This window comes from Hevea brasiliensis, chromosome 14 (genome assembly GCF_030052815.1).
Source record: "Hevea brasiliensis isolate MT/VB/25A 57/8 chromosome 14, ASM3005281v1, whole genome shotgun sequence".
NCBI classification, from domain to species: domain Eukaryota; kingdom Viridiplantae; phylum Streptophyta; class Magnoliopsida; order Malpighiales; family Euphorbiaceae; genus Hevea; species Hevea brasiliensis.
The window spans coordinates 24,908,254-24,934,655 of NC_079506.1; the positions used below are offsets into that span (position 1 = coordinate 24,908,254).

The window sequence follows — 26,402 nt, forward strand, 5'->3', positions numbered from 1 at the left end:
GTTTTTAGTAAATTGATTTATTTTTTAATTTAAAAAATTCAATTTATTCAGTTTGATTTAATGTTTTAGAAAAAAAATTAATAAAATCGAATTGAATTAAATAGTTTATATTTTAATTAATTTTTATTAGGTTTAAAATTAAAATTAGGTTTGAAATAAGTCTAAAATAAACCTAAAAAGGCTCAAATTGATCAATCGAATTGAATCAAATCAATTTGATTTGATTTAACTTGATTTTCTTCATTATCAAAATTGACTTGATTTATATTTTTTCCAAACCAAAACAACTAATGCTCAACCTTAAATTTTAATCATATTCACTAATCTAATCTAATTGGAATCTATTTAATTTGAAATTAGTTTAATATTTGCACAAAATTTTATCAAAAACAAAATTTGAAATAATTTAAACTCAAATAATTTATAAAATTAAGAATTTAATTAAGGTCAATAAGATGATTTGTATCATTTTAATTGAATTTTAATTTCACATGCCATTTAAATTTTATGTGAATTAAAATAAATTTTTATAATATAAAGAGTGAGTCTCACATAATTGAAATGATACATTTATACCGAGTATATCTAATTATACCTTCGTTGTTGATAAAATTTTGCACTTTGAAAAGCTGTTTGCAATTTATATTCGATACCCTACAAATGCCCAAATATGATATAATTTCTTGTAAAGGCCAATGTATCAAAATGTAGAAATTACCATATGAGACGCTCGTAAAATGAATGGCATTATAATGTGGCTGGAAGATGAAGGTATCATAATCATATGATATGCTTATATTTTACATCATTTGCCCAAGCATTCTTTGTAGTTAGCAATCAATTCTACCCGCTTGTTCCCTTGTTTTTTCTATGCAATAAAATTTTCTTCTCGTATTAGCATGGCCAATAAATTGATTTTTTAAAAAAATATTTTAAAGAATCTAAGTATATCAAGATTTAAAATCATAAATTTTTATAATAAGAAATAGAGATAATAATGCCTATATATTAATTTGAATGTGAAACGTAAGTATATGGGTCATGTTTAGTATGATATAATCAAAAGTGTAATGTAATTGTATATTTAATTATTTATTTTATTATATTTTATTATATTACGTAACTACGTCATAAATAAATTACATAATAGTGTATTATTTATTCCATTATTTATTTAATACGTAAAGATTAGAATATTACATGAGAAATCTTTAAGATACCTATAACTATTTAATGTTTTAATAAAATCCCAATATTTTTAAAATGATTCATTATTATAGTATTTTTTTTTGGAAATTATATGAGTATTATTATTAATTAATAATAACAATTCCGTAAATCAATGTTTTAAATATTTCTTATTTAAATCCTAATAAATTTTTAAAATTAATCTTAACTAACAGAAAGTTTCCTTGATTTAATAAATGATATTATTTTTTAATTAATTAAGCTCTTAATATATTGGAACTCGCAACTCATATAATTTATATATTAAAAAAAGGGAATTAGGGAATTCATTCTTTAATTTTTATATAATATTAATAATAATTTTTCTGATAAAAATCATCTAGTGTTTTGTCTTCGCTTTGTAACAAAAGAATCAAAGAGAAGTCCTGATTTAATTATTGTAAAAAGAATATATACACTGGTGCTGTTATTACTTTCAAAAAATTAACGGCTAGTTTGTCTCTGTTGGCATTGCATTATTGAGTTCACTCCAGGGTTATGGGGATTGAGGATCGGCCAACACTTGGGTTTTGCCAACCATTGCAAACAAATCAAATCCCACTATAACACACCAAATCTAGAAGCTGTGTACTCATTTTATTTTCCAACTTCACTCTTCTTTTTTCCCTTTGCCCCACCAAGCATTTGACTTAATGGTTATATCTCAAAAAGCTACTTTCCACTTCCAATTATTCATATGCAGCGATAGTGTGTGGAATTACTGCTCCTTTACTACATGTATAGATGTAGTAAAATTAATAAGCTCAGTGATTGAAATATTTTTTTTTATATATAGAAAATAAAAAAAATATTTCATTAATTAAAAATAAGGTATAAAAGAGAAATGCAAATTTGACATACTATATTATTGTATAAATGAAACTAATCATTCACATAAAAAATAATATAAAAAATTTGAAATATTCGATATTATTAACAGAGCATGTAGATCAACCAATTTGCAGGTTGCACACTCCTCTCATAGAGTCTATGGTCTTTTTAAGAAATCATTAGGTAACCTCTAAATTTAAATCTCCTATCAAGAGAAATATCTACGTCTCTTAGAGTGATCTTATCCAAAAAAATAAAATATCTCAATAATAAAAATACATAAAAACTCCAGTAAAGAAGAGAAAACACTAAAAAAACTTAAAATCTATCAATAATTATATATCTAAGAATTTATTAACTCAAAATTTATCAACAATGATATACCTAAAAAGATATGTATAAAATTTGTTTCCAGTCACATAGATTTGAGAGTTATTATATAGGAGAGAAAAACAGATAAAAAACAATAGAAAAAGATAATGTGGCTTCAACTTTGAATATGTTTTCATAAATTTAGATTTTGATTTTGACTCAATCCAAAAAATTTGTATTTTGATTTAAATAAAATATTTTATAAAGTTAATAGTGACAGCGAAAGGTATACTTATATTATTTAACTATTTTCGACGATATGTGTGAGAGTTTAAAAAACAAATTGAGTTATAATTTATAAAATTCTATATGATTGTATTTCACTCTTTTTATTACATGATAATATTCTCACTTTTTTCATCACAATGAGAATTTTCTATTGTATCTTGCATATAATTATAGATTTTACAGATAAATTACGTAAATTTTATGTCTAAATTTTTTCTTTTCTTTATATTATAATTGTGCAACTATGTGTATGACCCTATTATAACATTCTTTTTTTCTTTATATACATTAGTCTACTAATTTCTATTACTATGGAGCTCAAATGAATTATGATTCATCAAACATTCATTTCATGATGATGTTCTTTTAATTGGATCTATATAATAAGAGAAAAGGGCTAATTAATAAGAAATTTTATGATGATAATAAAATAATTTTTCCATTTATCACTTATTTTATTTTTACTATGATTATGATTCATCAAACATTCATTTCATCACGGTATTCTTTTAATTGGGTCTGTATACTAAGAGAAAAGTGCCTAATAACTAATAAGAATGACCAAAATTCTTATATAAAAAATAAAAAAATAAATAAAAAAAGGAGGAGGATTGTACTGTTGATACATCACACATCAACAAATATTGATGATGGGATTGTGTTTTTGCATGTTTTTGTAGGCATCTCATGTGAGTTTGCTATGTCCAAGACATTCTTTTGGATTCTAATTGCTCCAAGTATTTTTTGTTTGTGATTTGGAAATTGCTGTCCCTGTGAGTCCCACCAAAAATATCTTAAATTAAACTTGGCATTTTTTCCGCAGAAAATAAATTATATATATATATATATATATAAATTTATGTAATATATACAAGAATATTTTTATATTTTAATAAAATTATTAAAATTAAGAAAAAACTATTTTCTTTAAAAATAAATTAATTTTCTTTTTAATTATATAAAAAATAATTTTTATTAACTTATTTTTTTTAATACTTAAAAAGTTAACAAAAAATAAAAATATTGAATTCCATTGAAGTAGCCTCCACCTTTAAATATTACTATAACTTCTTTTACGAATATTTTCATATCACAAGTGGGACATATTATATTTAGAACTGAAGAACTATACAATTGGTTTTGTGGGCCATTATTAATTTCCAAAAGGACCTGTGTATGCACTGGCCTAAATTGTTGTTCCTTAGAGACAAAGGCATCCCATTGAGTATATTTTTTTATTATAAAATATAGTATAATATAATTTATGAAATTTATAATAAGCTTAAAAAAATAAAATTATTATTTAAAAACAATTAATCAAAATTATTTAATTTAATTTAATTTATGTTCCGATTGATTTTATTAATATTATTTTTAATTCAATTTAGTTTGAAATGGAATTTAAGAAACATATATTTTTTCTTAATTAATTACCTGAAAAAGAACCATCAATGTGAATGTGTGTTTGTGATTGGTGGAGCAAAATCATTAATAAATCAAAAGCATATGGTGTTATGTGGGTCCCAAAACGATGATGCTCCCCTTGACCCATCAACACCAGCCTTCCTCTTTACGCTCCGAAGCACGTGCAATACTAATTTGGAGAGGCACCGTGGGCATCTCCATAGAAAAGCCTGCTCGTACTCTTTAATGTAATCATTTTATTTCCCTTCCGGAATAGCCTACTTCGTAACAGCTAGAAGATGCAGAAGAAGAAGATATGTATAGGATCACTCTCTCACAACATTGCATATGCCCAAAAATAAAATTTGATTAATCACACAATCAAATAAATCAAATCCAACAGATAAACAAATTTATTTAAAAAATTAATTAAAATATCTATAAAACTTATTAAAATATTACTTTTTTCAATCGAAAGATAGATATTGATTTCATAAAAACATGAGATGCCAATGAAGGCAACTAGACCTTAATCCATAATTGCTGATGGAACCAAGAAGTGGGTATATGAAAATGGTAGGTAAAGCTATTACTAGCTATTTAATTGTTTATGGTGATCAAGATGTGACTAATTACATGAAAAGAGTAACCTCTCAAGTCTTAATACAAGAGAAGAGGGGAGGGGATGGGGTACCTAGAGATTTTGGTATCCTCTTAGTGCTAACCACTTTCCAATAGGGGATTAATAATGAAAATTCCTTTATAGAAAGGGACGTTAGCCTCAAGGTGCCCATAACTTTCTTTAATAATAAAAGGGTTAATTTCAAGCTAGATTAGAGGATGTATCAATTAGGAGTGTGTGGCAGAGTTTATTTAGGAACCAAAATCGAATCAAAATTTTAATACGATTTCAATTTAGTTTTTCATTGTTTTGATTATAATTTGATACAATTATTGATTCTTTAATTTCAGTTTGATTTGATACAGTTCTAATTCGATTATCGATCCTTGAAATAATTTTATGTAATTATTTTATTAAAAAATTATATTTATATTAGTATTTAAGTTTTAAATTGAATTATTAATATATAATATATCATATAATATATCTTTCAATTATTTTTAAATTATATAATCCTTAACTATAAAGTGCATACATAATTTTAAATTAAGTATATTTTATAATATAACAGTATAAGTATATTATATAATATATATTTTAACTATTTATTAATTATATAATGTTTAACTATAAGATATAAATATAATAACATATATATATAGTATAATAATACATTTATAATTAAAAATTATAAGGTAATTTATTATATTTATAATTATAATTTATTATATTTATAATTAAAATTATTAAAAAATATAGAAAAATAAAATATAATTTTAGGTTATATTTAGTTTATAATTATATATACATATATAAATATATATAATTATATTAAAAATATATAATACATCTAAAAAATCATAGAAAAAAAAAATATATATATATATATATATTCGATTTTTAGTTCGGTTCCAATTTGACTCTTAATAAAGAACTATAACCAAATTAAAATATTAAAATAATTTCAATTTTATACGATTCCTATCAATTCGGTACAATTCTTCGGTTCAGTTGTGACCCTCGTACATAGCCCTAGTACCACCAATGCTCTTAATTCACAATTTTTTCTCATTTCCAAACAACATTAATAACTTTTTTTTATTGGGTAACATGAATCACATCATTTTAGAAAGAAAAACATATTATGAATGAATTTTATAAAGACAATCCTTAAGGTCTTTTTAATTATAAAAAATTAATATTTTTTTTTAATTTAAAAAATTAAAGTGAAGTTTCATATTCACATTCAAAGGAAAAACTAGAAAAAATAACAATATTAATTTTTTATAATAAAAGTCTTGTTTTCATTAAGGAAAAAACTTTTCAATAACAAAAATTATACTACAAATTTTCATAATTAAAATTAAATAATTATTTAAAATTATAAAAATTAAATTAATCAAATAAGCATAAATAAATGAGTAAAGCATATTAAAAAAATTTTAAAATGTAAAATAATGATATGAATATATTTCTAGAGTAATTTTAATTACAAAATATATGAATAATTTTTTAATTTTTAAATTAAAAATTATTTTATTGTTAATAGGTAAATGAATTTTTATATTTCCTTTTATTTTTCTTAAAAAATAAAAATTATAATTTTCTTAAAAGTATAAAATAAAATAAAGAACTAATTTTCACAAGTAAACAAATCTTTATTCTATAGGGGCTAACAATATGTCAAAAACAATTAATTGAAGATAATAAAAGGCATAACTTATTTTTCAAAAAAATAAAAAGTGGGATTTTATAAAATTAAAGAAATAGATATTTTATTTTGGAAAAAAAAAGTTAAAGGATATAATAGTTTTTTTTTTTTTTAACCCTTCAAAGAATAGATTCTTACTTTCATAAAACAGGGCCAATTTCAGAACGTCACCCTCCACTGGCCCAAATATGATCACAGAAGGGAAGACCAAAATCTCAAAATATGATCAGAGATTAAAACAAGAAGAAAAACTTCGAAAATTGGATAGGAACAATAAAAAAAAAAAAAGAATTTTGAAAAATTAAATGATTTTTTTTTTTAATTATATCCAATTCTCAATTGGATATTGTTAAGTTGGTTGAAAGACATCCATGAAAGGTGGTAGTTTGGGCTATTCATTATGGGCTTATTAAGCCCTTTTTAACTCTTTATTTAGAATGCTATTTTGATAATAAAAACTAAAAACACAAATTAATTAGGTTATAATTATATAAAAATTATTTTCATTAACAATTTTTGACTTTAATCTATTATAAGAGTAAAAAAAATATTCTTGAAAAATTAAAATTTTTAAAACTCTTTTTAATAGAATTAAGTATGAAAAATTAAGAAAGAGTATTAATTGTAGAATTGTGAAAACACTTTATAAAATGAAAAATTAAAAATAATTATGGAATGCCAAAAATTATTTTAAAAGTGTTTTAAAAAAGTTTTTATAATTAAAGAATGGCATTATTATCAACTTCAATTTGAGTTCTTACACTAATGGTTTCAAATAGAGTTAAATTAAGAAAAATAATTTATATAACCAATCCCATCTAATTTAAAATTTAATTATTGTATTCATATTTTTATAAGATTACATTAAATAATTCTTAAATTTGACACTTTTTATATGAAGTAAATTTTAATTCGTTCTCTTTTAGATGATATATCATTAAGGGCCTGTTGGCTAATTATTTTTAGCTAACGTTTAGACTTTTAACTCTATCTCTTTTATTTATATTATTTAGTAGTATAATGTTTATATTAGTGTTTAAAGGTTGAGAGAATAATTTATAAAATATTATCCTGATTGAGAAAGTATTTTGACAAAGTTAAAAAAAATGATATCACTATTTTCATATTTTATGATAAATTTAATTATTATTTTTATTGAATATTTTGATTTTAAATTATTGTATAAACGGTTAACTACTACTGCTAATATTTAACCATTAATAATTAGTAAAATAATTGACAGTTATTAAAATAGTTAGCAACTACTAAAACAAATAACATTATCAAAGAGATTCTAACTCTTTATTAGTTATGACAATGATTCTTGAATCTGATTATTTTCTTCTAAATTCGTTTTGACTCTGATATTGTGTGGGACCGGAATCGAAAGAATGTGTCCAACCTTAAATTATAGTAACTCGTTCTGCGTAATAATATATTATTATTTTTATGTATTTATATATTATAATTTAAAAAGAAAAAGATATATTATTAAAATTATGTTTAAAACTTATTTACTAACTTATAATTTATTTTTATTAAATAAATTTATATTATATAATAATAAATTAAAATTAAAAAATTAAAAAAATACATACATAGAAACTTGTTCCACTCCACTCTCTAACAAAGAAACCTCACCCTATACCGAACTCTTGTGGGGTGGGAATAGGAAGTGATATGTCCTATTACTAGCCTTTACATTTTGTATTTTAAGTAAATGAAAAAATAAAAAATAAAAATTATAATACAGTTAAAATAAAAAAAAATTAAAACATCTTAAATTAATTTTTTTTTTAGAATGTAAATTTGGTGAATATCAGAATGTTTTAATAATTTTTTACCATTTGAAAAAAAAAAGAGTTCCACTTGCTTTCTTCTGAAATCTGATAGCCAAACAAATGAGGGAAGCTGAGACGTGGCACGAAAAGCTGCAAAAACTATACGACTTTCTTTTTGCACTTTTGTTTGCCATGTGCTGCACAGACGCAAACTCAACTACTCTCTCTCGTTTTCTCCAACCCAAAGCCTCTGCTCTCTCTCTCTCTCTCTCTCTCTCTCTCTCTGCGTTGAAAGGGCGGAGACTTCCATGATCCACCTCCTCTGTTACTTTTATAGTTGTATTTGTCATAGCTGATTAGAAAAGCCTCTGTTCTATCAAAGTTGGACTCTCCAAATCCTTATCATGGCCATCGATGTTTCAACCTTGCAAAATATGTAAGTCTTTTTATTTGAGTTTGGATTTGTTGATTTTTCTTTTAATATTTTATGGAATTTTAGAGAATTATATGGATCAGCACTTATAATTTTGTTGTTTGATCAATGAATTTCATTTGATTATAGAAAGTGTTACGGGGATAAAGGACACTGTTTTCGGTGAATTTTGAAAAGATTTTTTTTTCTTGTTCATATTTGAAATGCTTTTATACCCTCTTTTACTTTCTTGAGATATATTTAAATTTTGTTCCAATTTGCAAGTTATAGACTGCCCATGAGTAAGAATTTGGTAATCAAACGATGGAATTGGAAGGTTAGTAATAGAGCTAGGCCTTGAGCTTCCGTGTCTGGCATACAATTATAATATATATTTGGCCTCCTTTAATACGAACTAATTTTACAAATTTTGAGTTCTTGGTTGAAGGTATTAGTCTATTTTAGGCAGCATCTCTTGCTAGTGGTTTTTTATTATTTTTAATTAATCATAGTTGGCCTATGAACTTGGAGTATATAAAATTTACAAATTTTCAGTTCTGAAGCCAAGGATCTAGAAGCAAGATAAGAAGGTTGAAATGTTGAATTCAAACTACTTGTTTGACAATGGTTGCAAACTGCAACGTAACGTCCATAATGATTTTTTGCAATCCCTGATCACAATTTAATACCATGTTTTATGTATATTAAGTCTTTATATTAGTTTACATGTTGAAGTTGGTTGTTCATAGAGTATAAGTGCCTGTTTGGCATTGCATTTGGAGGGCCGAAACTCCTTTTATGAATAAAAGTATCATTTTAGATACGATTAAAAAAAGTAGTTTGAAAAAAACTGTTTATATTTTAGTATTCTTATGACTAAAACTTATCAAATTTAATTTTAAATTATTTTTTAATACTCTTTAACTAGTCTATTTAAAAAAATGATTTTCTCAACAGCAGTTCCAACAGCAATGCTAAACAGGCCCTAAGAAAAAAAATGAAAAAGGACAAGCAAACCGAGTTTGCTACATTTTTTGCTGACCTAAAAGTGCATAGTTATTGCTAACAGTTTCTTAATTACTAATGCAGTCATTACTCTTTTAATGCAAATAAAATATTTATTTGCTAAACTTTTACTATATTCTTGGCTTTTGTTTCAGTTATGTTGATTCCTGTGAGAGACATGGGGTCCTACCTAATGCTGCGGTTTTATCTGGTTTCTTCAAGGTGAGTGTTGATTGGAATTACATTACCTTCTGTTCATTCAATAAAGCTGGAGCAAATAATAATTTATATATATTGCTTATTATGTTAGAAGTGGTAAATTTTTTACCTTCATTATTCAGTTTAATCTTTCCCCTTCTTTTTTCGGTTAAACGGAAATGAGAAGTTGATTCTGCTCAATACTTCACTGTTCAGGCTGAGGTTAAAAAGTCTTTCAAAGAACTATGTAACTTGGAGATATTCTTGGACCAACTTAACGATATTGACTTTCCTCCTCTTCTCGATGTTTGTTTGTCAATTGACACTTCTGAGATTGAAGCTGTTGACATACATGATGGATCATCGCGTGTGTTGAATGGAGACTATGCTTTATCTTTGATGCGTGCGTTCAATCAAAAGCTTCGAGTTGTAGATCTTCAGGATTCATTATATGGAAAGGACTTCTTAAGGTATATGGTTGTTTTATGCATTTTATTGTTTTTCATTTAATGTATTTATGCATCTTTCTTGTCACTTTTTAATCATTTCCCTTTTCTTTGAAGTCCTATTTCCCCTTTTCTTTTTGTCTGCCTGCACTTTTTGTGCTTCTGTAGCATTCTAAATTCACTGTATATCTACTGTGTTACTACTTTGAGTCCTCCTGAAGAATGTGTCACTCTTTCCTCAAGCTGCCATGGGTTTAAAGGGCATGCCAATTTTGTTCTTGCTACCTATATCATCCTATTTCTATGTAACTTGTGGTGTAATCTATACTCTGGTAGTCTAGTTATTTTAGGCTGTTAGTACTGATTAGTGTCACTGTTGATGTCTTGTTTAATGTATTATAACTCATCAGGAGGTTTAAAAGTTTTTTTCTCATTTGCCATTTTGAGCATTAACTTTCTGTGATTTGTTGTCTGTTGCATTGTTGATTTGTTTATAAATGTCTTTGCAGGACAGTTTTCTCTTTGCCTTTGTTTTGAATTCCTATGCAATATGATTTATTGGTTTTATACCTTTTTCTGAATATTTCATTCAGACTTCTTTTTCTTTTTCTTTCTTTGCATCATATTTTCCAATTGTGAAGCATCATTTTTGCGTACATTATTATTAGTTTGGGTTTCTTCATCAGGGAGCTGTCACAAGGAGGGTTGACATGCCAAGTTTTAAACTTGAGGTCTTCACGTTTCCGGAAGCTCAACATGGCGGGAGAATTCATGCGGATACACACCCTCAATCTTGATTTCAACACTTCACTTACTAGCTTCCGTGAGGATTGTTTTACTTGCATGCCCAATCTAAGTTACCTCTCAATGTGTGCAACAAGAGTTGCAAATCTTTGGACAACTATTGCAGCACTTACTAAACTCTCGTCTTTGGTGGAGCTAAGGTTTCAAAAGTGGCTGTGCTGTAATGAGACTGGGTCTTCTTCAGCACCATGTGGTGGAAAGTCAGATTATCAATGTGAATATGGTCAAATAAGAAGTTGTTCCAACAATGAAGCACCATCCATTGTTTTAGGTGAGCAAACAGATTTTAACTCAGGCACAGAAGAGACACTCAGGAATATGTTTTCTTTCAATGATGTGACGATGAATCAAGAAGTTCAAAGCATGATGGAGGATTCATCAGATGATGGTGAAGTGGATTTTTCAACTCACTGGCAAGAATTCGATTACATGGATTCATTGTCCAATGAATCTTCAGGGTGGAACAGACAAGTCAATCTGCAGGATGAGGTAAACAACATGTGCCGTCCTACATACAGGTCAATTGTACTTCTTATGTGACAATAATGAGGGTGCTTTAGCTCTAAAGAGGTGCAGTTGGTTGTATATTTTGTTTATTTTTTGCTATTGGATTGATAGCCAATTCAATAGCAGTGGATATGAAGAATATTTTGTAGGACTTCTAGAAAATTTCCAAAATGCAACAATATTTCTAGGTGATTACCATATCTATTCCCTTTTCATTCCTTTTTAGTTTTATTTGGTAGGGCCAGATTTAATGCTTGGCCCAATTGCCCACTTTAAAAGCCCACAAGAAACAAAATTTTTTTTTTTTTGTCCCCATTGTATTTTTAGATTTTTCTAAGTTAATGGATTAAACTAAAACCAACTAATTTGCTTTGGGTTTCGCTACAGTTACCATTTAAATGCTTAAAAAAACTGTCCATTGAAATGTAGCCATTTATTCTTTGACCTTTTTGAAGCCCATTACAAAAGTAAACATATTCAAGTCAATTATTTGTTTCTTTTTTGTTTAATTTTTAATTATATACCCAAAATTACTATATTATATGCACATTGTATACACTTGTTTGAGTATGCATTGGAAGTTTCTTTGCTTGATAAGTGCAACTGAGAATACCAATATGGAATCTCCCTTAACTGATTATGTATTGTAATTGGAAACATAAAACTTGCCCATGCAGCAATATACTTATCAAAGTTTTTGGCAATCACATTTTACTATGAGCAATGAATTTCTCGAGATAATTTGTAGTTGCTCACCTAATATAAGCTAATTCTCATGTAGAATTTTATTTATTTATTTAGTATATTTTTTTTGAATGTTAAAATTGTCCATACTATGTGATGCAGTTAACGAAGTCCAAGAAGATTCAATTTAGGACTCTATTAATTAGGAAGTTTAGAGTTCTATTATTTAGAAATTCTATTATTGTTACTATGAAATCTATTAGGTTTATTATTATTTTTCTAGTTTTACAATGAATTTATATCATTTGAATCCATATTATGAGGTGTGACGAAATTTTTACGCTGGTTATTACCTACTGCAACTCTCCTCCTTTATTTGGACTTGGGACCGGTTAAGCACAAACTACTTATCTTTCTCATTAGAAGCTTGATGGAGAAATATAGAAATGTGAAGAAAGATCTACACATAGTTTTTATCGATTTGGAGAAGGCTTATTATTGTGTTTCAAGAGATGTCTTATGAAGAGTGTTAGAACAAAAGAGGGTATCTATTAGGTACATATAAGTGTTGAAAGATATGTATGAAGGAGCAACTAATATTGTGCGCACAGTGGGACAGGACACGAGATTTTCTTATTTTAGTTGGATTACACTAAGGTTCAGCTGTAAGCCATTACCTTTTTACATTAGTTCTAGATGAATTGAAGAAACATATACAAGAGAGTATCTCTTGGTGCATGATGTTTGCGGATGATATAGTTCTGATAGATAAGACGCGAGAAGGAGTCAATAGAAAGTTAGAGTTTTGGAGAAGTACTCTAGAGTCAAAGGGCTTTAATTTAAGTAGAACGAAGATAGAATACATGCAGTGTAAGTTCAGTGAAGGCCGAACTAGTGATAGGGAAGGAGTTAGTTTGGATAGAGTGGTACTGCCCCAAAGTAATCACTTTAAATATCTTGGCTTAATCTTTCAAGTAGATGGGGGATGTGAGGAGAATGTTAGTTATAGGATTAAAGTCGGATGGTTGAAGTGGAGACGTGCCATGAGAGTATTATGTGATCGCAAGATTCCCAATAAGTTGAAAGGAAAATTTTACCGTACAGCCATACAATAGCCATGTTATATAGTAGTGAGAGTTGGGTATTGAACGAGTCGTATGTGTCTAAGATAAGAGTTGCAGAAATGAGAATGTTAAGATAGATGAGTAGCCATACTAGACTAGATAAAGTCCGTAATGAGAGTATTAAATAAAAGGTAGGAGTAGTGTCAATTGAGGATAAGTTGAGAGAAGGGAGATTAAGGTGGTTTGGTCATGTGAAGCTTTGACATACGGAGGCTCCAGTTAGATAAGTAGAGCACATTGGGTTAGAGAATAGAAAGAAAAGAAGGGGTAGACCTAAACTGACTTGGAGGAGAGTAGTACAACATGACCTAGAAACATTACACATTTCCGAGGATTTAACCTAAAATCGTTTAGAGTGGAAAAAGAGAATCCATATAACCGACCCCAAATTTTTGGGATAAAAACTTAGTTGAGTTGAGTACAATGAATATAATATTAAATTTAGTCTTCTTCCAATACTGCATCATTCTCGATCTTGAGTCTTGTAATGTGGAAGAAACAAGAACTAAATTTGGAGAACAAACAACTCTATCTTCTTGGATAGTAGCAATGGGCTTGAAATGAAAAACTTCATGTTTTCCTTTTCATCTCCAAAAATATTTGAACATAGAAAATCAATCATAACTTTATTCTTCTTTCAATACTGCATCACTATGTACATGTTTGTATTGTGGATCTATATTTTATTTGTCAATGGCAGTGATTCTATTTTTTTGAAAAATTATTTAATTTATTATAAGTTGCCTCTCTATTGTAGTCGTATTTGTTTATTTTTCTTTGTTTAATCGCACACGTACTGTATATGTATGGATATGAATAATGCCTTGCATCTTCCTACAATTTTCTGGTTCCGCCATTGATTTTTGGTACTTCTCTGGACCACATCTAACTTGTCCATGTATTTTAAGTTTTATTATTATTATTTTTTGCTCTACTTTGCTTTGCCTTTTTTTTTTTAAAAAAAAAAAAAATCATTTTGGCCAAATAATGTTAATCAATTATTTCTTTGATGTTCTTCCTATCATGCAATTCCTAGTTGGTAATTCTTGATTGTGAAATATATATTTTAGACTGAATCCATGCTATTTTCTTGTGTTATCCATTTTTTTCACTTTTAAGTCCTTATGGTCAAATTTCTAATTTATTCCAGGTGCCTTTTATCACTATGTGCAATCGCAATGAAGAATCCTTGGCTGGTGCTTTCACAAGGCATATGACAGATGTTGCTTTGAAGTATATTTCTTGTCATGCTTCACCCATATGCTATGAGAAGCATTATAAAGAATACATGATAGCTTCATTGCCCCAATTGAAAACTTTAGATAACTTGCCTATCAGAAAGATTGACAGGGAAAGGGCTGCTGTTACATATTCACAATACTTTGAGTACTTACCATACAAACGGAAATATAAAGAGAGTGTTGTTCGTATTTTGAATAGGCGTGAAATAAAAGAAAATCGTACATTTTTTCAGACAAAGAAGAATAAGCGTTCATATCCTTCCAAAAACTCACAATACTTCTATACCCGGTCTTTTTGTGCCGCCAAAGTGGGTTCTTCAGCTTGGCCTTCTTTGCATCCACTTTCAGTGTCAGGATGTGATTTGGGTGGTGGAAGGAGGAGCTTTCGTCCAAGACAGTTCGAGTATCATCCTTCTATCTCCAGCCTCTTGGTATTTGGAACTTTAGATGGTGAGGTGGTTGTAGTCAATCATGAGAATGAGAAAATAGTAAGTTATGTTCCCTCACTTGGAGCAATGAACAGTGTATTGGGCCTATGCTGGCTCAAGCGTTATCCATCCAAGGTACATGATTTCTGCATTGAGCATGGTAAAGAAAGTTTAAATTGTAGTTAAAATATATGTGTAATGCATGTGAAAAATTATTATTATAAGAGTTTTTCTAATCCCATTTAAAGAGTCAAGTTGTACGTGTGATGCACATGAGAAGTCATTCTTTTAATATTTTTGGTACTAACTGATGCTGCCTGCGGATCTCGGGTTGCCAAACTAGTGTAGTAGATCTTGGATGGCCTGCAACTACAAGAAGATGTGAGGTTAGCGGCCTAAAGGCAGCTGCTCCAACGCTCAAGTGAGAGAGTGTTTTTTTTTTTTTTTATAAATTTGGAAGAGAGTGATGAAATAGAGTAATAGCTTATGGAAAACAAATTACTTACCTAGGTAGGCGTTAGGAGCCTATTTATAAGGTGAGGAGCGATGTATTAGCGTGATCCTTGGGATTCTACTGATTAGTGCCAAGCTGTACGCCTTTATACGTTATGGAAATGTACCTAATCAGCGATATTCCTGATGGTGATCTCTCTTGTTTTAACGGCTTTTGTCCTATCTCTATGCTTCTGAACTCAATCCCAATTATCTGATCTTTATCCGAACTAGATCACTGAAATGTCTTTTCCAATCTCCTTGTTTTCGGTTTTGTACCTTCTGCCTTATCATCAGACTGTTTTCGGACTGTTTGATTGATGAATTCGAGCTCCACATGATCGGATCGGATCTGGGGGATCAACCCTTTAGGGACTGGTTCGGATCTTGGGGTATGCTTTATCATTACTAACCAATTGCAATAAAAAAAAAATTAGGCATTATTTATTGAGAAAATCAAATATAGATTTACTTCATGTCAAAATATAAATAAACATGAAGCCTATTTGTTTATATGTGTCTTAGGCTTGACTAAATTGTTGCGATCTTGATAAGACTAATTGTAACTTACTTCGTTTTGCCTCCTACTTGTTGATCTGTCTTTCCAAAGAAAAAGAGGATAAAACTTAGTTGGTTAAAGTTTGACTCTGAAAAACATTGGAGAGGTTGTATTTTTCTTCTTTCACTCTTTCATATATGTAGTCTGTATAGATATAGATTTTGCAATTATTGCTAGCACAAATTCTAGAATGTGATGTCATCATTCTTTAGCACTGTTGTTCCCTCACAGAAAACCATTTGGGCCTTAAGATAAATTTAAATAGAGAGATTTAACATCTGATAATATAATAGTGCTGAAGCTACAAATATTGGCTATTACTGGGACCTTGTAAACTTATATACGTATGCCTCAGAATATAATTGTTATTATCCTGAGGCAAGAAATCCCTTTAAAATCATGGATGCAGATCATATTCCATGAGAGGGTAACAAATTTTAGTGTGCAAATGCCAGCATCCCATGGGAATATTACATGAAACCAAACTGCTTCTGAGAGAGAGAGAGAGAGAGAGAGAGAGAGAGTTTTCCTTGGACAATTTTCACCTTGGACAATCAAAATAGTCTTTTTGCAATATGGTCATTTGACATTTTTCACCATTAACCTTCTTAGAGCATTTGCTTATGCGATTATCAAGTTCCTTATGATATGACTATTTCTGATTCTATTTTGGTTCTTTCCTGTTGAATGTCAGCTCATAGCTGGTTCTGATAACGGCTCACTAAAATTATATGACGTTGAGCATATGCCCCCAACACTTACGGGAATATATTCAGGTGCTGGCTCAGTCACCTTTGATGATTTTGACCAGTTGACATCTGTTCATGTTAATGCTACGGATGAGCTATTTCTTGCAAGTGGATACTCAAAAAATGTTGCTCTGTATGACATCAACTCTGGAAGGAGAATACAAATGTTCACTGATATGCACCGGGAACATATCAATGTGGTCAAGTTCTCAAACCATTCCCCGTCAATTTTTGCTACTTCTTCATTTGATCATGACGTCAAACTATGGGACTTGAGACAGAAACCAATGCAGCCTTGCTATACAACTTCAAGCTCTAATGGAAATGTGATGGTTTGCTTTTCTCCAGATGATCATTATCTTCTTGTATCTGCTGTTGACAATGAGGTATTTTTTGAGTTGATTTTGTTGCTTGCATTGGGTTTGAATGCATTTCCATAATTTGGAATAGTATTGGGGACCCCATCAATTGTTTTTCCTCTTTTAGAATATGCACTCAATGAACAGGGTACTGATGTACATAAAGATCAGGTTTCCACTACCTGCATATTAAAGCCTTTCTTGTTAGTAAGGATGTGACAAACTTGGCTACACTGCTACACTGGCAATCTATTGCAACTCAATTACCTGGCATACACCTATTAATGTTTCTGGGAACCAGCATATCCTGTTCCAGAAAATTTCTATTCTTTGTCATTGATTTCTTTGTTCTCTTGAACCTCATCTAACTTGAACTATGTTGGGATGGATTATGTTTGTTGTTTGAGTCTGCCCCAAATTACATATTATCTTATATTAGAAGATGTTATATATGTCATATTTAGTTGATAATATTAATAATAATATATTATATGCTATAGTTTATTAATACATATATGTGGAAAAGGTTGACAGGGGGACTAAATACCCCATCAACAACTTCAAATTTGAAATGCTTCTTGCTAAGCCAGGTGGTGGTCTTGGCTATAGCGAATGGCACTATTAACATGATAAAAAAGATTGGCTTGGTCCTGGTCTATATGTTAGGCCTGAATGGTCAGGCTGGAACAAGGGCCAAGCTAGACATAATTTGCCCAAACTTGGCCACCCTGTGACTTGAGCAGGTCTAACCTGGCCATTTATAGGTTATTTACTGTGGAAGATTACTATTGAATATGTTGTGACTGTTTGGAGAAAACTTAAGAATATTCAATATGGTGGAAATAATTGCAAGTAGGCTTGTGAATCTAGTTTCTTCTGGTATGCACTGTTACTTATTTAGAGTGACTTTAATGGTTAGGGAACAGGTCAGTGGGGTGCTGGGGTCTGATTGGTGAAATTTTTTCAACCTATCCAATGTCATCTGTTTATACAGTTTTAAAACCGAGGCTGTATTCAAGCTATTAAAAACTGAAGTAATTTGAAGACATTGGTTCAGTCTTGGTTATCAGTTTTGGCAAAGATTGATATGCTTTGCACAAAAATGATAAAGCATGGGTCAAACAAAATCCAAAAGGTAAAAATCTCATCTAATCAAACTAAAAACACTCAGATCCTTCAAATTCATTTTTTATTAAAGAAAAAATACATTGAATCTACCTTTTTTCTTGGAGCAAAGGCGACAAATAAGCCAAAATGGGTAGAAACTACTAGGGGTGTTTGGTTCCGATTCGGCTTGGGATTTGCCTAGAAACCAGAACCAAACCAAAATTTCGGTATGGTTCCGGTTTGGTTATTCATTGTTTCGGTTTCGATTCGGTACGGTTCTCGGTTCTTCGGTTCTGATTTGGTTTGGTATGGTTCCGGTTCAATTCTCAGTTCTTAAAACAATTTTATGTAATTATTTCCTTAAAAAGTCGTGCTTGAATTAGCATTTAAGTTTTGAATTGGGTTATTAATACATAATATATCTTTGGCTATGCCTAAATTATATAATCTTTAACTATAAGGTGCATATATAATTTAGGATTAAATATGTTATATAATATAATAGTATATTATATAATATATATTTTAACTATTTATTAATCATATAATATTTAACTATAACATACAAATATAATTAAGAATATATATATATAAAATAGTATATTTATAATTAAGAATTATAAGGTAATTTAATGTATTTATAACTAAAATTATTATGAAAATATAAAAAAATGAAATATAATATTAAGTTGTATTTAGTTCATAATTATATATACATATATCAATATACATAATTATAGTGAAAATATATAATACATTTGAAAAAATATAGAAAAACATATGTATAAATTCGATTTTCGGTTTGGTTTCAGTTCGGTTTCGGTACGATTTTGGTTCGGTTCTTAGTGAAGAACCAGCCAAATCAAAGTAACAAAATAAATTCGGTTTGGTTTGGTTTGGTTTGGTTCTCCCAAGAACCGTGCCCATCTCTAGAAACTACAACAGACTGGTACACCAAGAAAAAGTTTTCAACTGTTGCGTGTTTTGCACTTTTTCCTTTTAACTGTTTTCATCGCCTTTCCTCAATGATAAAATTATCAGCAAAATAGATTAAAAAATTAGAAAAAGGGGTTGGGGGTGGTCATATGTAAAACTCATTATGGTGATGGTGTAGGAGCATTATCTGGTATTAGATAAAAAGGTGATATGAACAATAAGGTACATAAAAATGAATGTTTTGGTTTGCAAGTGAAGTGTGTGTGCGAACATAAAAATAGTAATGCATTGTATGAATTGAAACAATCTTTGTGTTGGGTATTAGCTTTTTTTTTTTTTAAATATTTCTAACCAAAGCTGTCATTATCCGTTGGGTTATCTAAAATATTTCCCTGAAATCAACTGATATCTTCACAAAAGCCAAATTTTCTGGATTGGTATTAATTAGTTTTGGTGGATGGATGATTTTCAAGATTTCTTGAGCAGCACTATGGATGGTGACATTTATGGAACTTGTGCTTCTCTTGCAGGGGCCTTGTTAAAGATGTATTTCTTTCTTTCTAGTATATCTTGTGCATGGATCCTTTTTTTGGATAGAACTCTAGTCACTCCTTTGAGAAAATTAATAGTCTCTTGATATTAACATGTGGATTTTGTCAGGTTCGACAACTTTTGGCAGTTGATGGGAGGCCACACTTGAATTTTGAGATATCGTCAACTGCAAGTTCACAGAATTACACTCGCTCCTACTACATGAATGGAAGGGATTATATTATAAGTGGGAGTTGTGATGAACATGTGGTCCGTGTCTGCTGTGCTCAAACTGGAAGGCGTCTCAAAGACATATCTTTGGAGGTATAATGGTCTTCTCATTAAATTTCTTTGTGTGATGTAGAACTAAGCAAAGAGAACTAAGAGGCACATAAGAAAGGACTAGCTGGTCTTTGATTAGTTCTACATCACAAAAATCCTATTTCAAGAGTTGCAGCCATTCCCATATGCAGAAATTGCTTTAGTTGTTGCCTTGTTGGAGTAGGCTTCATTTCCTTTCATGATTTCTTGGTCTTTATTATCCTAGATGACGGTTTTATGTGTTCATATTTTTATGATCCTCCTAGATGATGGTTTTTATTTTATGTTCTGAAGTGGTCAAATTATAAGAGATTACTCATAAGGATCAAGGTTAGAAGAAATAAGTTGTTTTGCTGATTTTTAGGCAGAACTATTCTCCTTTACTCATTAACGAGTATTGATCTTGTGCCAAAGCTACTAACGTGATTAGCATTTTGTCTCATGAAGGGACGAGGCCTGGGGACTTCAATGTATGTGCAGTCTTTGAGGGGTGATCCTTTTAGGGTGAGTTTTAATTATTATATTGATTCTCAGCATGCTTATGGTAATTGAACAGGTAGACTTGGGAATTATGTTCATAAAATCTTTCACTTCATCATTTCACAACACATCCATTCGAGTTAGGTTGTATGAATATTGCTTCTAAATTTATGAAAATTTTTTTATTACAGTATGTTTCTCAATATGCTTTGTGTTTTCTTAATGCCCTTTGCATAGGATTTCAACTTGAGTATCTTAGCAGCTTACATGCGTCCAAACTCAAAGTATGAAATTGTTAAGGTACAACTCAAGCTTTTTGATTCTTCATTCTATAGTCTATGCCGATTCTACATGTTTGTATCTTTCAGTTCCTCTGCAGGCTCTAAATATAAGAAACAAAATTTGCAGGTCAATTTGCTTGCATCTTGTGATCGCTCCAAGGAATGCTCTTACAGCCAACATTCACAATCATCCAATGGTATGGGAGGTTGAACTCCATCTGCTCACAGGCACACATGCAATTGTCATACATCATACATGCATATAACATTGAATACCCCATTATCCATCATCCTTGTATATATATATATATATATATATATGCTTTATTCAAGTGTAAATAATTGAAGCAAAAGATGATTAATGTTCTTTTGCTTAATAAAAGCAAGTTCTTGGAAATGGCATATATCTTTGTTCTATGACATTGAATTCATATTGCTAGGTTTGGATGTATGTCTAAAATCTTGAATCAACCCATTTAATAACCAAACCCAACCAAACAACCAAAAACCTGAGATGTATCAGGTCTGGTTAGTTTGGGCTGTCTGATAATTTCTTTCATATATTATAACTTAATCCTACATCTTTTGGAGTTGGCTTGACTAGCTTAGATCGTCATCATCTATGGTGTTCTTTATATTTTATCATTCTTCTCATCTCAAGAAAGCTTTTGGGGGGTCGGGACTATTTTTCTCAACTGGTCCTGGAGGTACACAAAGCAACCAAAGTGGGTGAAAATTTTGTTTGCACTTCTTAAGGATTAAGAAATTCATGATCCTCAATACTACTTGCTAATGATGCAATGGAAAGATGCGAGACAAATAACAATCATGTAAGGTGAATATATTGTCTATGAAACTGGCTTTCTGCCCGCTAGCAGTGCAGTCATCATACGCAATGATGGATCGAGATTTATTTTTAGGGACCAAAATAACACTTAATATATATCTATATTTATAATTTTTTTATCCATCAAAATGTATATATAAATTTTTTTATCATAAGGTTAGGGGTCAATTGCACCTCAGTGCAAATAATGCTATCTTTCCAATATATGCGTACGTCTGCAGCACATCACGAAGTGGTGAAGTCTTTGGTCTGCTCAGCAATAGATTTTAAGACAGTGTTAGAGTCGAAATACTAACTCTTTTAGTTATGTTGTTCGATAATGTAAGTGTTTATATTAATATTTAAATATTGATAAAGTGAATGATAAAACGTCGCCTCTCGTAGGCTTAATCAAAACACTGAATATTTTTTAAGGTAATATTCAGTATTTTGATTAAGTCAAAAAAATGACACCATTTAATAATTAATCTAATAACTATTTTCTACTTTAAATCATCAACTAATATCTGAAAACTAACCGTTGATACTATTAGAATAGCTAACTTGCTATAACAGCGATACTCAAAAGAAAAGCTTCAATTGATACAATGCATTACCCAAAGTCACACAGCGGAGATGTCCATGAATTGGGACGAGAATTGAACGATAATATATCACAATTATCTTACAAATCTATATTTATAAATTACAATTGCAAAAAAAAGAAAAAACAATAATTCTTCAATTTGAAATCCATAAGCATAAATAATTAAAAATAAAATTGTGCACAATTTTATACAATGATAATTAAAAAAAATAAAAATTTGCGCGTGTAAATATCTAGTTCAAGATAAATCTAAGCAAAAAATTTGAGTACAGCCCTAGAAAAGTCCAAGGAAAAATCTTTGCCAACAACTTTGGAGAGACTATGCACCTAATCCATTCTGGCGAAGCTGTTAGGCCAGCACAACTCCTCGATGCATTGTTGTGATATATTGCAACTCTTCAGGCAGAGATAAAACCTGGGGACAGCTTAAGATGGTCAAACTTTGAAGAGCAGAAAGTTGATGCATGTCCGCTGGCAAAGACACAAGCTTTGGACAGTTCATGATGGTCAAGTGCTCAAGACATGTGAGATTTTTCAAACTTAATGGTAATGATGTCAAATTATCACAGTTTTCTATGGACAAACTTCTGAGGGAACTCAAACTTTCAATCCCCTCTGGTATAGAAATTATACCGTGACAATCACAAATTTCCAAGAATTCTAGAGCCTTAAGATTCTGGAAACCTTGTCGGAAAGAGGAGAGCTCTTCATACCAATGAATTTTCAATGACTTCAGAGCAGTGAGGTTTCCCGACTCTGATGGCAGAAAACAAAGCCCTGGGCAAGCTATGATCTCCAAAGAAGAAAGAAGAGGATTGTTTACAATGCTCCCTCCTGATAAGGGTGAAAAGTCTGGTACTTTCTCAACAGCAAGAACCGTAAGAGAGGATGCACACCTAATGGAATTAAACAGAACTGCACTACACTCCCGTAATTCCAAGTGTTGAAGAGAGGCAAGTAATGGCATTGAAGTCAGCTTGGGACATTTCTTGACAATTAATTTGCTCAACTTAGGGAATGCATCTTTGCCATCTGGACCAAGCCATTCTTGCAGAATAATGAAATCACTGAGAACAAGCTCTTCAAGTGAAGGGAACAGTTGCCTGGTGTCTTCACCATAGAACTCTGGCCCAATATGTTTCAGAGAAGGCATTCCATGCAGGAAGAGTGTCCTAAGAAATAGTAGATTCCCTAGGACAGGAAGACAACTGCAATTCAGGCAATCTCTCAAATCAACCTTTGTTAGATTTGGAAGCATCCAATGCGGAAATCTTTTTCCTGGATACCCTTTCACAACTAGTAGCTTCAAATTTTGGTGCGGATGGAGGCCTTTGGCAACTTCTTCTGCTGCATTAGCATCAGTTTGGTGCTGCTCTGATGATCCAGATGAATGATGCTGTTCCATCGGGTTTAGGGTGGAACTGTCATGTTTCTCCCCCCAGTATAGTCCTAAAGAATCAAGGTTGTCTTTCTCCATCAAATTGGCATTCTCTGTATCATTTGAATTACTCACATTCTCCAAATGTATGATCTTTAGCTCACCGCGAAGGTTTAACCTTCCCAGAAACATGAGGTCTAGAAAACCACCAACCATAATTGTTGGACACGTATGCAGCTGAGCAGAGAATCCAGGGAGAAATGTTGAGCTAATGACTTTTTCATGTTGGGCTGTCCTACTGAAGGAACGTCCATAATTTTCATACAATGCAACAAAAGAAGGCGACATGGCAGTCAGTGATTCACATCCAGTTATATCGAGATGTCTTAGGCTTATCATTTTTGCGATAACAGGCAATTCCTTGAGGTTATAGCAACCGCAAAGATTCAATGTTTGCAAAAATGGTAGTTGCTCAACACTACCATAAGGCAAGAACCTGATCGGCGTGTATGAAAGATCAAGATATCTCAAGCACAGGCAGTTACCAATTGAGTGAACAAGGTAATGAAGGCCAGAAGCATTCATATCTAGGACACGCAAAAATGAAGAAGTTGCAAACAATTGATCAGGATACTCTATGGTGTCACCTTCAGGAAACAGTATGAGAGTTCGCAAATGTTTTGCATCAGACAAAGCTTGAAGGATTTTGGGATACTTAAAATCACAAATCACAGAAGCGTGGCGAGTTTGAGTAAGGCTACCTGATGGAAGACCTTTGTCTAGAATAGTAGACTCATTTCCTGCAACAGATTGTGCCAGGTCGTGAATGATATGGTGCATTCTGTATCCACTTATGTCACCATTGTCAGAATCTCCTGAATCTTGGAAGAAAGACATCCACATTAAATCCTGGAAATACTCTTCGCCGATGTCCTCAAGCGGTTTTGCTCCATCAGATCGAATTAACCCTTCTGCCATCCACATTTGGATTAGTTTCTCCTTCTTGATTTCATATCCTCTGGGGAAAACTGAGCAGAAAGCAAAGCAGTGTTTGAGGTGAGATGGTAAAAGAAGGTAACTGGATTTCATGGCAGGTAAAATTTCTTTATGGTAGACATCTAAATTCCAGAGGTCACTGTTTTGAACAAATAGCCACTCCCTTTCCTGTTTCTTAAAGCGCATCAAAATTCCTAAAGCTTTTACCGCTAGTGGAACACCACCACATTTCTTAATGATCTCCTTTCCTATCGGTACCAGGTTCTGATACTTAATTTCTTCTCTTTGCGGGAAAGCTTGATGCTTGAACAACTTCCAGCAGTCATCCTCGTCCAGTTCTTTCAAATAGTATGGATAAGTTGGGGAGGTTGTTGCAAATGCAACTTTTTTGTTGCGGGTAGTGATAATGATTTTACTCCCACACATGCCACCCATGAATAGAGGCTTTAGTTTGTCCCATGCCTTCTGATCTTCTGTCCAAACATCATCCAGCACAAATAAGAACCTTTTCCTTTGCAGCAATGCCCAGAGCTTCGACTGAAGCACATTTATCGCCAAACTATCACATTTCTCCATTGTTACAGACTCAATAGCTTCCTTTATTATCCTTTTTGCATCAAAATCAACAGATACAAAAACCCATATTTTAACATCAAAATGTTGTGTCACCTCATCATCATTATATGCGAACTGAGCAAGAGTTGTCTTGCCGAGTCCTCCCATTCCAATGATCGGAATAAAGGACAAATTTCCTCTGTCGGTTTCTTCACGAGACAATAACAGTTTTACTATCTCCTTCTTATCTTTGTTTCTTCCATAGATTTCTGATTCAATAACAAAACAGCCTGTTTCTCTCTCATCAAATTGACTAGCTGCTGCCATATTGTCCTGTTGAAGATGGAAGTTAGAACCCTCCATTGCTACCATTTGCAGTTCCCGAAGCTTCTTTCTGACCTCATCTGCTTCCAATACAATCTTTTTTGCATCAAAGAAGCTAGAAACATGTGCTTCCTGTGCTTCAGATTTCTTCAGATGAGCCGCAAGCTTGTCAAGAAGGTCTTCAGCATCATAAGCTGCAGCCTTAAGTCTTAACAGCCAAGTTTTGACAGCTTTATTAGTGACCTGTTGGTCTTCTGCCTCTTCAAGAACTGCTTGTGCCATTAATAAGGCTTGCTGTAGATTCTGGAAGTTATCTTTGAGATCCCATCTGTCACCAAGCGCTTGTAGGATTGGAGATGCTAATCTGTCAAAAATCACCTGTAGAACTGGTGAAAGCACTATGTCTGCCATTCTGATAGTATCACAAGAATTAATAGAGAGAAAGAAGGGAGAATGAATGGGAAGAAGGTTAATAATGAAGGTAGAATGAATGGGAGGAAGGCTAACTTTTTTTTTTCCTAATAAGGAGATTGATCAGCCAACTTCTAGGAAGTTTAAAGAGATGATATATTTTTCCAGAAAAAGAAGTATTTAATTTTTTTTAAAATTATTGTCATTGTATGGCGTTACTTTATTATTTGATTTCATTTTAAATTTGTATGCTTATCTGTTCTACATTTCTGAGAAACTATTAAATCGAAGTAAACGAATGAAAGAGACATGGGCTAAAGAAAATAGAGGAATACAATTAGTTAAACATTACGTAACGAATCTAACTACTTACTCAAGTATTTTAAAAAAATATATTAAAATTTTTTTTTATTTAATTATTTAATCTCTTTATCAAATTTTTTTATTAATTAATACTAATTAAAT

The 26,402-nt window shown here is 30.8% G+C and overlaps 2 protein-coding genes across 2 annotated transcripts; one reads left to right on the plus strand and one right to left on the minus strand.

The window, feature by feature from the left end:
* The first annotated feature begins 8,447 nt into the window (after nucleotides 1-8,447).
* On the plus strand, nucleotides 8,448-21,242 carry LOC110651692 (protein DWD HYPERSENSITIVE TO UV-B 1). Its single transcript, XM_058133930.1, has 10 exons — nucleotides 8,448-8,612; nucleotides 9,749-9,815; nucleotides 10,008-10,261; nucleotides 10,924-11,530; nucleotides 14,507-15,160; nucleotides 16,771-17,211; nucleotides 19,888-20,082; nucleotides 20,527-20,583; nucleotides 20,797-20,859; nucleotides 20,968-21,242. Exons 1-10 carry the CDS (start codon nucleotides 8,581-8,583, stop codon nucleotides 21,049-21,051), a joined length of 2,454 nt encoding a protein of 817 aa, XP_057989913.1. The 5' UTR covers nucleotides 8,448-8,580; the 3' UTR covers nucleotides 21,052-21,242.
* A 1,380-nt stretch (nucleotides 21,243-22,622) lies between these two features.
* On the minus strand, nucleotides 22,623-25,937 carry LOC110651693 (disease resistance protein RGA2). The gene has a single exon (XM_021807086.2). It carries the CDS (start codon nucleotides 25,935-25,937, stop codon nucleotides 22,623-22,625), a length of 3,315 nt encoding a protein of 1,104 aa, XP_021662778.2.
* Nucleotides 25,938-26,402: the final 465 nt, after the last annotated feature.

Excerpts from the sequence above, each read along its gene's own strand:
- LOC110651692 (XM_058133930.1), top strand. The coding sequence starts at position 8,581 with ATGGCCATCGATGTTTCAACCTTGCAAAATAT. Across the intron at positions 9,816-10,007 it reads TTTTATCTGGTTTCTTCAAG|GCTGAGGTTAAAAAGTCTTT; the intron begins GTGAGTGTTGAT and ends TTCACTGTTCAG. Across the intron at positions 20,584-20,796 it reads TGAGGGGTGATCCTTTTAGG|GATTTCAACTTGAGTATCTT; the intron begins GTGAGTTTTAAT and ends CCCTTTGCATAG.
- LOC110651693 (XM_021807086.2), bottom strand. The coding sequence starts at position 25,937 with ATGGCAGACATAGTGCTTTCACCAGTTCTACAGGTGATTTTTGACAGA.